Source organism: Heptranchias perlo, chromosome 2 (assembly GCF_035084215.1).
Source record: "Heptranchias perlo isolate sHepPer1 chromosome 2, sHepPer1.hap1, whole genome shotgun sequence".
In the NCBI taxonomy this organism is placed as follows: Eukaryota; Metazoa; Chordata; class Chondrichthyes; order Hexanchiformes; family Hexanchidae; genus Heptranchias; species Heptranchias perlo.
The window spans coordinates 128,950,271-128,964,771 of NC_090326.1; the positions used below are offsets into that span (position 1 = coordinate 128,950,271).

At 40.1% G+C, this 14,501-nt stretch overlaps 1 protein-coding gene across 1 annotated transcript in view; it reads right to left on the reverse strand.

Annotated features, from left to right (window-relative positions):
* pip4k2aa (phosphatidylinositol-5-phosphate 4-kinase, type II, alpha a) overlaps nucleotides 1-14,501 on the reverse strand; it is a 212,876-nt gene that overhangs the window by 58,632 nt on the left and 139,743 nt on the right. Inside the window, exon 4 of the mRNA XM_068007119.1 lies at nucleotides 513-665. Coding sequence (XP_067863220.1) covers nucleotides 513-665 — 153 coding nt within the window. The remainder of the gene's footprint in view (nucleotides 1-512; nucleotides 666-14,501) is intronic.

Genomic DNA, 14,501 nt, shown 5'->3' on the forward strand with positions numbered 1-14,501 from the left:
ATGGATATTCAACACTAAAACGGTGTCATAACAACCTCAAATAAAACTTTTAAGCATAATTTCTGTGTGTCGCTCTTTTGTAGCAAATAATGTTTTTGTAGGAAAATGTAAACAAAAATCACAGAGCTTTTAGTTTGGGAACTTTGCCATTATGCGTATTGTAGAATAGAGGCCACTATCATCAATTCATCACTGCTCATATAACATTCTATGAGGTTCATTTTACACTCATTGGTGAGAAAAATATACAAAAGAAAAGGCAGAATCAAAACTTCTGGCCCATGATTTATTACACTAAATATATTTTGAGCTCTTTAAAGAGAGGATAAAATTCTAGTCAGACCTTTATTCAGGGTGCTGAGTGAAGAACATGATGAAATACAATCATTTATGAAGTACTTAACTTGATTATTCTTAACACTGCAAGGAAGGAGCACTGTTCTAACATAGTTAAACAAAAAAAGGACAAGCTCACTTTTTCATACATTATTGTATACATTTCTAAGCATTACCTGATGGTATTTCTTCAATATGTTATGCATCTCAGCCACATCTTCACTGGATATAGTTTTGACCACATATCTTCCGTCATATGTGGTGTGAAAACGAGCTCCACTTCGACCTTGTGAGTCATTTGAAAAGGGAGCACTCTGTGTCACTGAATTCTGAAAGGAAGAGAAACAGCTTACTGATTTCAGTGCTTGATAGTGCATTGCATGGCTGTTGCGGCATTTTGGCATAATGTGCTAGTGTACTAGTGAGCTATTTTACAGAAAGATCCTGCTGTTAGTCGACTGAGTATGGCAATTGGCAAATGCTTAGGAACAAGCTGCTCATCCTCTTGGTTAGGAACAATTAAGGGAAGGAATCTTTAAAAAAAACGGAACGGAGAAGGAAAGAATAAGTAGTATTACCAAATGTCATCTTGGCACAGTTGGTAGCACTCTTGCCAAAGTCAGGCGGCTGAGATTCAAGCCCCACCCCAGGACTTAAGTACATAATGTAGGCCAATACTTCAAAGTGAGGGAGCGCTGCAATACTGATGCTGCTGGTCTTCAGATGAGGTGTTAAACAGAGGCCCTGTCTGCCTGTTCTGGTGGTTCAGGTGAATGTTAAAGATCCAATGGTGCTATCTGAAGGACAAGGAGTTTCCCTGGGGTCCCGGCCAACATTTCTCTCTCAACCAACACTGAAAACAGATTTGCAGTCATTGCTGTTTCAGGAATCTTGCTGTGTGCAAAATGGCTGCACTGGTAGGGTACGTAACAATAGTTTCTTCTTTCTTTCACCTGTTGTAACTCAAAGCACCAAAATGAATTACAAAAAAACATTAGCTTAACAAAAGCATTCATTTGATTATTTTCTCTCCATTTGAATACCAAAGGTATTTAAACTTTGCTGTATGAAAGTACTTTTTAACTCCCAGTTTTCAATCTTAGTCCCATAATTCTGACATCAGTCACTACATTCAATCTACACCATTTGTTTCTGCCCATCATTGAATGACAAACCAGAGGGCAAAGCTAAATATTTCTCAACAAATCAGGAACTGCTCAGTAAAAGTGACAACTAAACTGAGATAAGACATGTTACTTCTGTAATGCAACTAATACCTAAAAGTTTGTTTCAAGGCTGTAATTCAATCAAGAAGTAAACAGCACCACAATATCATGATTAAAGGTATCCAGTCAAATTTTATACATAATAAACTACTACCATCACAGTATTCCCTGTTACCCCCAAAAAATTATATACCTATGCTTGCAACTTCTGTCCCCCTTGAACAGGTAGAGTTGCATGTAGAGGTTACAAAGAATCATAATTTGGTAATAAGTATTGGTGGGGAGGTGGTCCAATATTCCAAAGCAAAGTTCACAGATCAGGGAGAATTGGAAGAGAGGAGTGAAAGTGGAAGAAAATTCATAACCAGCAACAACTACTTAACATGTAAAGCACAGTGCCAAAACAGTTGCTATATTAGATTTAGTACTAAGCAGTCACAGAACAAATATGCAACCTGAATGTAAATGAACATGAGTTTTAGCATCTTTGCTAAACAGCACTTAATAGGGTAAAGACTAAGATTCAAAAAAATGTTAAGGCTCAAAATAATTGAAGCATGAGATGGTGTTAACTTGGCTCAGTTGGCAGCACTCTCACTTCTGAGTCTGGCGTTTGTGAGCAAGTAATCTAGTCCAACGCTTTACAAGATAATTATGGATGAAGGAGGCTATTTGGTCCATCCAGAAAGATCCCAACGTCCCCCCCTTGTGCCATCAAATTGTTTCTTAAATGATTCCAGGTTTTTTGGTTCCACTACTCTAGCGTGCGTGAAGAGTTTCCCTCTTGCAATATTGAGGGAGTGCACAAATGACATGTTACACAGAGTTACATTGAAACTATAGCACAGAAACAGGCCATTCAGTTCAGCTGATCTATGCCGGTGTTTATGCTCCACATGTGCTCCTCTCTGCCTACTTCATCTAACCCTATCAGCATATCCTTCTATTCCTTTCCCCCCCTCATATGCTTATCTAGTTTCCCCTTAAATGCATCTATGCTATTTGCCTCAACTGCTCCTTGTGGTAGCATGTTCCACATTCTTACCACTCTTTGGGTAAAGAAGTTTCTCCTGAATTCCTTATTGGATTTTTTAGCGACTTTTATATTTATGACCTCTAGTTTTAGACTCCCCCACAAGTGATAATTCCTATGACTGCTATTCAGGAATTGATTGATTTTTTAAATTCTACAGTTTCTAACAGTATGGCATCCTCTTGTTTTGAACTGGACAGATACACACAACATTTTTTAAGCAATGTACATATTTTTAAGCCTGTACATATGCCAGACAAGACAGCAGAGTGGTTCAGCAGGAACACAAGAGGCTCAATTTTGAAATGGTGGCGGGATGGCAGTGGGGGAGGTGAAGGTGTGCATGGCAAACCTAAATTTAAAAAAAACGTATCTTTCCGACGTGATCGTGATGTAATTGATGGTGATTAAAGTTGTTTCCGGGTTTCGCGCCCGGCAGCCAGCCTGATTGACAGGCTGGCAGCCAACAGGAGCTGCAACGCTGAGGTTGGGGGGGGGTGGGGGGGAAGAAGAGAAAGAAAGAGACACGTCATCCAGCACTGGAAAAGGGAGTGGAGGGCACTGAAGATCTGGAGTGGAGAGAGACAGGGGGAGATTGGAGTGGGAGACATCAAGGGCTGAGAGGGAAACATCGGGAGGAGAGGGGGACATAGGACATTGGAGCAGGGGGTGCAGGTGACATTGGTGGAAAGGTAGGTTTATTTTGTTTATTTTTGCCTGATTGCTAAAAGGTGAAGTTGTCATGGTCATGTTTGTGTAACTTAGAAACATGAACTATGAAAAGCAAAAGAAAAAAAAGTTTTTTTTTGAGATGTCCCAACTGTACAATTCTGGAAGTTGTTTGTGTTAAGGAGAGGATTAGAAAGGAGAACCTACCAAGGAATCTGGAGTACAGAAGCACATTTTTAAAATGGTAATAATGGAGCAATGAAGATGAGTGCAGAAGAATATGCCTGATGAAAAAAACCCACCAAAACCTGAAAAAATACTTTTTTTTGAGGGGGGGGCAGGTGGGGGGGGGGGGGGAGAAAAGAGATGAGAGGAAGGCACAGTTGAAGCTGACGGGGATAGAAGCAAAGGAAAGATTATATACTTTTCAGTTGCGACCAACTAAATAAAGGTATATGCTGCACTTTGCTTAAGTCAGCTAAAGCAAACAGGAAGCTGAGGTTTTTTTTGAGAAACTAAGCAGAAAGGCCAAGGACCCTACTGCAGTCACCAAGGTTAAAAATAGCAAAAGAGAAGGTGAGGTTAATAGTAGGGGACACCAAGCTTAGTTCACATAGAAGATTGTACAAGTCTTAATTTGACCACATTGAGCGCACAGGTTATAAGGATCAACATGCAAGATGCACATTTGGAGTTTAGAAGGAACGAAAGAAGAAAGTTCAGAGGGTTTCTGACCATAGCAGTATCAACAGAACACAAAGAAAATAATTGCAATGGAGAAGTTGGTGTCTATAGGCGAGGTAGGACTTCTAATCACACAGAAGGCTTTTTCTTGTAGACTGTCCAGAATTATGAGGGAAATATTAAAAGACCCTCTCCAGATACAGAATCAATATTCTGGTTTTGGACTGACTTGAGCTTTATATAAAGAATTAAAAGTTGTTGATGCAAAAATAAATATTTTGCACAAAAGAGAAACATATGCTTTGGATTCAGCTATGGCAACAGAGGAGATGTGGGAGTTCTATTTAAGGTCAAGATAGCAAGACCAAAAATGTCAATAGATGGAGGAGAATTAAGACTAGGTGTCAAAGGTAAGGAGGTGGTAGCTGTCTATTACACTTGCAAATACAGAACTGAAAAGTACAACCCCTAAGCAGATTGCTCTCAATATTTTCAGGTTCTTAACTTGCAAGGTTGCAAGATACTAACTTAATTTCTTAAGATTCCAAATGCCTGCTTCTTCTGGAAAGCTCTGTTATTGTGCTGCTTATTAGGCTTATTTCAGGACAGAGGGTTGTTTGGCATGAATTTCTGATGAAGCGCCCTATCTAAAAAGATTCTTTCTTTCAGTTCCTGGCCGATGTGCTGCGCATTTTAAGGTTTAATTTCAGATTTCCAGCACTCGCAGTCTTTCTTTTTAAATCTGTCTATTTGATTTTTTTCAACACTCTAAATGGCACATTTTTCTGTCTGACTGTCATAATCTATTGCCAAAATTGACCATTCCAGAAATGCCTTGCTGTTTTCTCTGACGGCTGCAGCTGAACCACAGTGATGTCAATGAGAAGTTTCATTTTTCTGGTGTACATTAGGAATCCCCAAGAGAAAAATGAATTCATCATAAGAAATCGGCTTTTTTTGGCAGAACATCAATAGTGATTTTTTTTCTTAAAGTTGGATATCATGAGCCATTGCAGCTGTTGGTCATTAGCTGTTTTTTTTCCAAAAGTCCTTTAAAAATCCCATTCCCTTGCAAAAATCAGGGTTTCAATTACTTCCACCAACATTCCTGACTTATGCTGAAATGTTGCTAACTATTTCAAAAATAACCTACTCAATACAAAAAGTTACACTTAATTTATTTCATCTAATTTTTTTTTAAACATTTAAAAGCCCCAACTGTTTCCAAATTACTTCTCAACATCAAATCTGTCCCGAGGCAAGGGAAAAAAAAAAATTGGAAATGAACATCCTACTCTTAGCTGGTAGACAACTCCCCACCGACATGGTCTCTCATTCTCCTTTTCATGTTAGCTCCAGTCTGATTTTCCCCACCTAGCTATTCCCCATTAAAAATTCCCTTATCTGTGGCATTATGTTATGTTGCCTCTCCTGTCTTGAATTGGCAATTTTCTTTTGCACCATACTTATGCTCTCACTTTAGGTAACCTTTTGACTCTGCAGACCAACATGCTGGTACCACACAGCTTAACTGTAATTATATAGTGAAACTTTGGTTCTCTTCATCCCGTGCCTCCCCCCCTTCCCATTTACAAATTGGACTATTCTAACCTTAAAAATTACTTAAAAAACAGCTATCAATTTTAAAGCATATCTCACATTTAAATCAGATTGAAAAGGATCTTGCTACCAACTTATTTTAAGAAATACTCCAGGATACTCTACAATGGCCTTGATAGCAAGTACTTGTGCAAAAAATATATCTAAATATCTTGTTGGTTTCAGTGGAGTAGCAGGTATTGGTAGGACCAGGTACTAAGTGAAGAAAAGCCATCCCTCAGTGGGCAGCTTCAGAAATAGTGCAATGAGGACCCTGATCAGGAGAGCAAGTTTTTCCAGAGGGAACAAATTCAAGTAGGATATTGTTTTAATACTCAGGAATGTTTTTCCTACAAATACTCAACGAAAAAGCCTTAACCAGGATTATTCCTTTAAAGCATCAAAATTCATTAGAAATATAATACAAAAGGAGGAGGGGAGGGGGAAATTGTGCTTGCTTTGAGATTAGAGGATTTACAGAACAGCTTTAAAAAACTTCTCAATCTAACTTGCCTTCAGGATAGTTATGTATCGACTGAACTCCAAAGGGACTCGCCTGCCATCATAAGAAATGTAAACAATAATAACTTCTATTTACATAGGACCTTAATGTAATAAGACATCCCAAGATGCTTCAGAAGTGAAAAACAGACAGTGGGCAATGATGGGAGAAGAGTTACGAGAGGTGACCAGTCATCTTCCTTGCTGAATATTTCATGGGAAAGGGGGATTAAAAAAATTAAAATCATATGCACTATAAACATAATTTATTGTTTTGAGGATGACTTTTAAAACTCACTGGTGACTATGCTGCTTTTGAATGACTACGTTGGCCATATGCATGGCAGAAATGAATTTTTCACCATAAGTCTACCATGCCTTGCAATGTAAACTTTTTCTCGTCATCTGGTGCTAATATCATCATAAAGGATGCCTTATGGTAATGAAGTCCCATGATCACTGTAGTAATCACTAATCACAAAGCTTCACCAATACGGATTGAAACTCAAGTGTTCAAACATAAAAAACTAATTGTACGTCACAGCTGACTTGGAATACAGTTCATGGCTGCAATGCAATCGGAGTTCAGGTATAAGCTACTCAAACTTTGTAATTATTGTCATTTGAAGATTCTTGATTGTACAACAATCTTTAATACATTTCAAAACCAACTAATCTCAACAATTGCTGATAAATTTGAATTGTGCAATAATAATAAATGGTAGTGTTCTTTGCCAGATTTTATTAATACACCACACTATTACGTACAAAAATGCAAAGCAATTACACAGAATTTTAGATATAAAAGAGATTAAATGCACCATATGGTATCATACTGAGTTACATAAATAGGAAGTTTGATCCCTAGTTTGCGCAGAGTTAGCTGATCAGCAGAGTGTTACAACAGGCCTCTAGGGTAGAATAGGGTAAAAGTTAATCAGCTACAGGTGTCAATTTTCATCACTCCTGCTGGAAAATGGACGCCCCACAGTTGAATACTCCACTAGCACTCACTGGCTAAGGTCCACTCAAAAAATACAGAAGCACTGTTAGTGCCTAGAAAAACATAATCAGGATGGGTCACTGTCTTCAAGAGATTTGGGGGAAAAAATGTAAGGTAGAAAATGTACAAAAAAGTATTACACAGACCCAGCAATATTAGAACTACTCCAGTGACATCGAGCATTTGTAGCAATACTTTCAGCAGGTCCTCTCTCTGACACCACTTTTGGGAACCATATTAAAAAGGACATTGGAGTGGGATGTGACTCACTAGCAGGGTTTCCCTGTTAATGAAAAGGTCATATATTCATAGAATCATAGAAGTTTACAACATGTCGCCCAGTTTATACCACTAAGCTAGTCCCAATTGCCTGCACTTGGCCCATATCCCTCTATACCCATCTTACCCATGTAACTGTCCAAATGCTTTTTAAAAGACAAAATTGTACCCGCCTCTACTACTGCCTCTGGCAGCTCGTTCCAGACACTCACCACCCTTTGAGTGAAAAAATTGCCCCTCTGGACCCTTTTGTATCTCTCCCCTCTCACCTTAAATCTATGCCCCCTCATTATAGACTCCCCTACCTTTGGGAAAAGATTTTGACTATCTACCTTATCTATGCCCCTCATTATTTTATAGACTTCGATAAGATCACCCCTAAACCTCCGACTCTCCAGGGAAAAAAGTCTCAGTCTATCCAACCTCTCCCCATAAGTCAAACCATCAAGTCCCGGTAGCATCCTAGTAAATCTTTTCTGCACTCTTTCTAGTTTAATAATATCCTTTCTATAATAGGGTGACCAGAACTGTACACAGTATTCCAAGTGTGGCCTTACTAATGCTTGTACAACTTCAACAAGACATCCCAACTCCTGTATTCAATGTTCTGACCAATGAAACCAAGCATGCTGAATGCCTTCTTCACCACCCTATCCACCTGTGACTCCACTTTCAAGGAGCTATGAACCTGTACTCCTAGATCTCTTTGTTCTATAACTCTCCCCAACGCCCTACCATTAACGGAGTAGGTCCTGGCCCGATTCGATCTACCAAAATGCATCACCTCACATTTATCTAAATTAAACTCCATCTGCCATTCATCGGCCCACTGGCCCAATTTATCAAGATCCTGTTGCAATCCTAGATAACCTTCTTCACTGTCCACAATGCCACCAATCTTGGTGTCATCTGCAAACTTACGAACCATGCCTCCTAAATTCTCATCCAAATCATTAATATAAATAACAAATAACAGCGGACCCAGCACCGATCCCTGAGGCACACCGCTGGTCACAGGCCTCCAGTTTGAAAAACAACCCTCTACAACCACCTGTTGTCTTCTGTCGTCAATCCAATTTTGTATCCAATTGGCTACCTCACCTTGGATCCCGTGAGATTTAACCTTATGTAACAACCTACCATGCGGTACCTTGTCAAAGGCTTTGCTAAAGTCCATGTAGACCAAGTCTACTGCACAGCCCTTATCTATCTTCTTGGTTACCCCTTCAAAAAACTCAATCAAATTCGTGAGACATGATTTTCCACTCTCAAAACCATGCTGACTGTTCCTAATCAGTCCCTGCCACTCCAAATGCCTGTAGATCCTGTCTCTCAGAATACCCTCTAACAACTTACCCACTACAGATGTCAGGCTCACCGGTCTGTAGTTCCCAGGCTTTTCCCTGCCGCCCTTCTTAAACAAAGGCACAACATTTGCTACCCTCCAATCTTCAGGCACCTCACCTGTAGCTGTCGATGATTCAAATATCTCTGCTAGGGGACCCGCAATTTCCTCCCTAACCTCCCATAACGTCCTGGGATACATTTCATCAGGTCCCGGAGATTTATCTACCTTGATGCGCGTTAAGACTTCCAGCACCTCCCTCTCTGTAATCTGTACACTCCTCAAGACATCACTATTTATTTCCCCAAGTTCCCTAACATCCATGCCTTTCTCAACCGTAAATACCGATGTGAAATATTCATTCAGGATCTCACCCATCTCTTGTGGTTCCGCACATAGATGACCTTGTTGATTATAAATACTATGTCATGAAAGTAGTCTGTTGTAGCGGGGAGGATGGCTATTGTTAAATACTTTTGATAAATGACTTGATAACTTTTTCTACCAGAAGTATTTAAGCTTTTAAGATTAAGATTCATCAGAATATAAATGTATTATATATTAAGCAGCAGGCACATTAAAAAAAATAAGTACAATTATGGTTACATATCACTCAGGCTTAGAAGTTATACTGGAAGAGGCATGACAATACAGCTAGAATAGGAAGACATAATATTTTGATATAACAGTGCCACGTTAAACCAAGACCACGTCTGCCCTCTCAGGTGGATGTAAAAGGTCCCATACCACTATTCAAAGAACAGGGGAGTTATCCTGCTGTCCAGACTAACATTTATCCCTTAACAAACACCTAAAACAGATGATCTGGTAATTTATTTCATTGCCGTATGTGGGAGCTCGCCACGCGCAAATTGGCTGCTAGGTTTCCTACATTACAATAGTGACTGCAAAAGTACTCAATTGATTACGAAGCACTTTGGGACATCCTGAGGTCATGAAATGCGCTATATAAATGCAAGTCTTTCTTTTCTTTTCTTTTCTCTTTCATTAATGGGATTAGTATATTTGTGTCAAATTTTGCACATTTCTGTTATGAAAAGCTTCCTAATCCCGTGTTTGTGTTAAAAGTCACAATGTCCCCAAATTAAATATAAAAGGAGTTAAACTCCAAATAGAAGATTATAAATGTACATTACTGATGCATCTTAAGTATTTCATGACTAGATGCAACACTGAAATGATACAAGACTGTGGCATGCCTGTCTGCTGCATCCTTTATGACTGTATTGTAGCACAACTCAATTTGCCATGTTTTGAATCATGACAATTATTGAAGGATGCACTTATACTGCTACCTTTTGCATTGCTGTGAAATTGTTTCCACTCCACAGGGACATAAAAGTGACAGTGAACTCTAGTCTGGTCAGATCGAAGAGCAGTGAGAGACCTTCTTGGAGAGGCTATCTCATGGGGCTTGAGCTTAATATGACATGGAGAATAATTATAGTACAGTGTCAGATCATGTTTAAAGAGTGCGAAAGTAATTCTGAACCTCCTTGCCACTTTATAAGCATAAGGAGAGTTTCTACAAAATGTTTTGAGCTCTCAAATTATTCAAATTTTACTGGCCAGGAGCAGAGCTCTGCGTATGTGTGTAAGTACACATGCAGGTAGTTCATTGTAGTGCCTAGAATATGATTCACAGCTCAAAGCACAATTGAGGTGTTGCCAGAAACCGATGGGGTCCTTCTTCAAATATGCAGATCGGGCTCCAATGACATTATTGGGGCCTGACTGCTATTTTAACCGGAGGCCTATGGAGGTAAGCGGGTGTGGCTTTCCGGCCAGGCCAACCTAGCAGGAAGAGGAGTTGGGTCAGAAGAGGCCCAACACGGTAAGTCATTTTACTTTTTTTTTCACTTCTCCGGGCCCCACATGGAAAGTTTAGGCCTCCCCTGCCCCGGGCTTCCCCCACAGAACCCCCCTCCCCGAGATTTACCCGAGCATCAGGCACCGTTCCTTTTGTCCCTGCTCGCAGCATCCTGCCACCCAACTATGCTTTACCACCCAGTGGCCAGCTGCTGCTTCCCGGCTGTTTCGGGCAGGAGACTAATTCTATGCAGATGAGGCCTAGGAGCTAAAAGCGCCCGCTGCCCAGGTTGGGAAAGTTTGCTGCCTACCTCGGCCTCCAGCTGCATGATTCCCACCCCGATTTAAAATTAGAGCTTGTGTCTCTTTTTCTCTTCCCTATTCTTACCACTCACCTTTCTTCTTTAGTGCATCTTTAAATATTATCTACAAGTCTGTGATTAAATTTAAATGCAATTTTAAATAAAAAGGCCATCAAGCAGATACGATAACCCAAATAAATCATTTTCAAAATGAATATAATTTGTTTATCCCTTTGTGAGGGAGCCCTTAATAAATGTCTTTGGTTTTATCCACTTGAGATGCAAGTTTTCCTTCACCCACAGAATAAGCTGGATATTCTCTAGTCTATGTTGTGTGCATTGTATACAGTTATGGTCAATTTTGGAGCAGCATGCAAATGATTTCTCAGATGATAAAGACAGATAATTAAAAATATCTAACTCACTACATCAATTGTAAACTTTTTTTTGGAATTTTTTTTTAAAAGTATAGTTTAATCTGGTGTGTTGCACTTTTATAAATCTATGCACTGTTTTATCTTATAGGACCAGCATAAGGAACATGCCCACACAGCATCAGACACAGTGGGCCCAATTTTGAAATGGTGGCGGGTTGGCAGTACTCAGTACATTTCCCTCAGATTATTCACCTTTATGAAATGTATTTTTCGATAATGTAAATAAGGTGCATTTAATTTTCTTACAATTAATTCATTTTTTTTCAAAAAAGACCGAAACCTCCTCCTGACATGAAATGATGGGTTAAGCAGCTTAACCCATCATTTCGGGGGGGTGAAGGTGCGCGTGGCAAACCCGCATGAACAAAACTTATTGTTTCCGATGCGATCGCATGTTAATTGCTGATGATTAACGTGCTCTCCGGGTTTTGCGGCTGGCAGCTAGCCTGATTGACAGGCTGGCTGCCGTCAGGAGCTGCAACACGGGGCGTGGGGGGGTTTGAGAAAGAGAGAGTTTGTCATCCAGTGCTGGAACGGAAGATCTGGGGTGAAGAGGGGGACATCGAAAAGGGAGACTTCGGACATCGGAGCAGGGTGGAAAGGTGGGTTGATTTTGTGTTTTAACTTCCTTCAATGGTTTTTGATGTACTTTATTTTGTTTCTTTTTCCCTGGTCCGGCCCTTCAAGCCTGGTTTTGCCAAGCGTGAATCAGAAGTGGTGGACAAGCCGTCCAGGTAAGTTAAAAATCATTACAATCACTTAAGGCACTTTACTTGTGACAGATTAAGTACCTCAACGAGGTGCATTTGGCTCATTAACTGTCATCCCGCTGGCTTTAATTGCCGGCGGGACTTCCAGTTTCGGGTCGCTCACGTGCAAATTGGAGCCAGCTTCCGAACCCGAACAGGATTTCCGCGATTTTCGGAGCCCCGCCGCCCCCAATGCAAAAGCAATTTCCCCATAAAATTGAGCCCAGTGAGATTGTTATTGTGAATAAGAAAAGCAAGGGGCCAATTTTAGAGGCTTTAAAAACCTGTTCTAGTTCATAAAGTACAAGTTGTTGTAAATAGTGACATTTTATTAAGGCTTCCCCATCCCGACACACAAAAATGCTGTGCTGATATATTTTAGGGTTTTTTTGTAATGCCACTATGAGCTTAATTTTTTTTTAACTCAGTACATTTCCCTCAGATTATTCACCTTTATGAAATGTATTTTTCGATAATGTAAATAAGGTGCATTTAATTTTCTTACAATTAATTCATTTTTTTTCAAAAAAGACCGAAACCTCCTCCTGACATGAAATGATGGGTTAAGCAGCTTGTTATCTAAACACTTGGTTTGTATTAAATAACGAAAACACATTCTTAGCGAAAACACATTCTTACCGTATACTATGTTTTTAGAGTAGTTTAAGATCATAAGAAATAGGAGCAGGAGTAGGACATACGGCTCCTCGAGCCTGCTCTGCCATTCAATAAGATCATGGCTAATCTTCGAACTCAACTCCACTTTCCCGCCCGATCCCCACATCCCTTGATTCCCCTGTGGTCCAAAAATCCATCTATCTATTGAATATATTCAGTGACTCAGCATCCACAGCCATCTGGGGTAGAGAATTCCAAAGATTCACAACCTTCAGGGTGAAGAAATTGCTCATCTCAGTCTTAAATGGCTGACCCCTTATCCTGCGACTATGCCCCCTGGTTCTAGACTCTTCACCCAGGGGAAAGAACCTCTCAGCATCTTCCCGGTCAAGCCCCCTCAGAATCTCATATGTTTCAATGAGATCACCTCTCATTCTTCTAAACTCGAGTGTATAGGCCCATTCTACTTGATCTCTCCTAATCGGCCAACCCTCTCATCCCAGGAATCAATCTAGTGAACATTCGTTGCACCGCCTCTAAGTATATCCTTCCTTAGATAAGGAGACCAAAACTGTACACAGTACTCTAGGTGAGGTCTCACCAAAGTCCTGTACAATTGTAGTAAGACTTCCTTACTCTTGTACTCCAACCACCTTCCAAAAAGGCCATTTGCCTTCCTAACTGCTTACTGTACCTGCATGCTAACTTTTTGTGTTTCCTGTATGAGGATACCCAAATCTCTCTGAACACCAACATTTAATAGTTTCTCATCATTTAAAAAAATTCTGTTTTTCTATTCTTCCTACCAAAGTGAATAACCTCACACTATACTCCATCCGCCACCTTCATGCCCACTCACTTAACCTGTCTATGTCCCTTTGCAGACTCTGTATCCCCCTCACAGCCTACTGTCCCACTTAGTTTTGTATAGTCAGCAAACTTAGATACATTACACTCGGTCCCTTCATCTAAGTCATTAATATAGATTGTAAATAGCTGAGGCCTTGCGGCACTCCACTAGTTACAACCTGCCAATCTGAAAAAGACCTGTTTATCCCTGCTTTCTGTTTTCTGTCCCTTAACCAATCCTCTATCCATGCTAATATATTACCCCCAACCCCATGAGCGTAACAACCTTTTCTGTGGCATCTCATCAAATGCCTTTTGGAAATCCAAATATACTATATCCACTGCTTCCCCTTCATCTACCTTGCTAGTTACATCCTCAAAAAAACTCCAGCAGATTTGTCAAATGCGATTTCCCTTTCATAAAACCATGTTGACTCTGCCTAATCATATTATGATTTTTTAAGTGCCCTGTTATCACTTCCTTAATAATGGATTCCAGCATTTTCCCGATGACTGACGTCAGGCTAACTGGCCTGTAGTTCCCTGTTTTCTCTCTCTCTCTCCTTTCTTGAATAGCAGGGTTACATTTGCTACCTTCCAATCCGCTGGGACTGTTCTAGAATCTAGGGAATTTTGGAAGATCACAACCAAAGCGTCCACTTTCTCTGCAGCCACCTCCTAGGACCCTAGGATGTAGGCCATCAGGTCCAGGGGATTTATCGGCTTTTAGCCCTATTAGTTTCTCCAGTACTTTTTCTCCACTGATATTAATTGCTTTAAGTTCCCCACTCATTAGCCCCTTGGTTCCCCACGATTTCTAGTATGCTTTTTGTATCTTCTACTGTGAAAACAGATACAAATGTTAACATTGTGGATAGGAATTTGTTAAAATATTAAAAAGGTTTTGCAGACATATTCAGTTTCTATTTCCACAACTTAATTTACAAGCAGTATATTTTTTGCACGTAATTAGTTAGACCCACTGTCTCCTAAAACGCAAGACCAGGGTGCATAAAGCAAATTAACTCAAGTAGGACATCT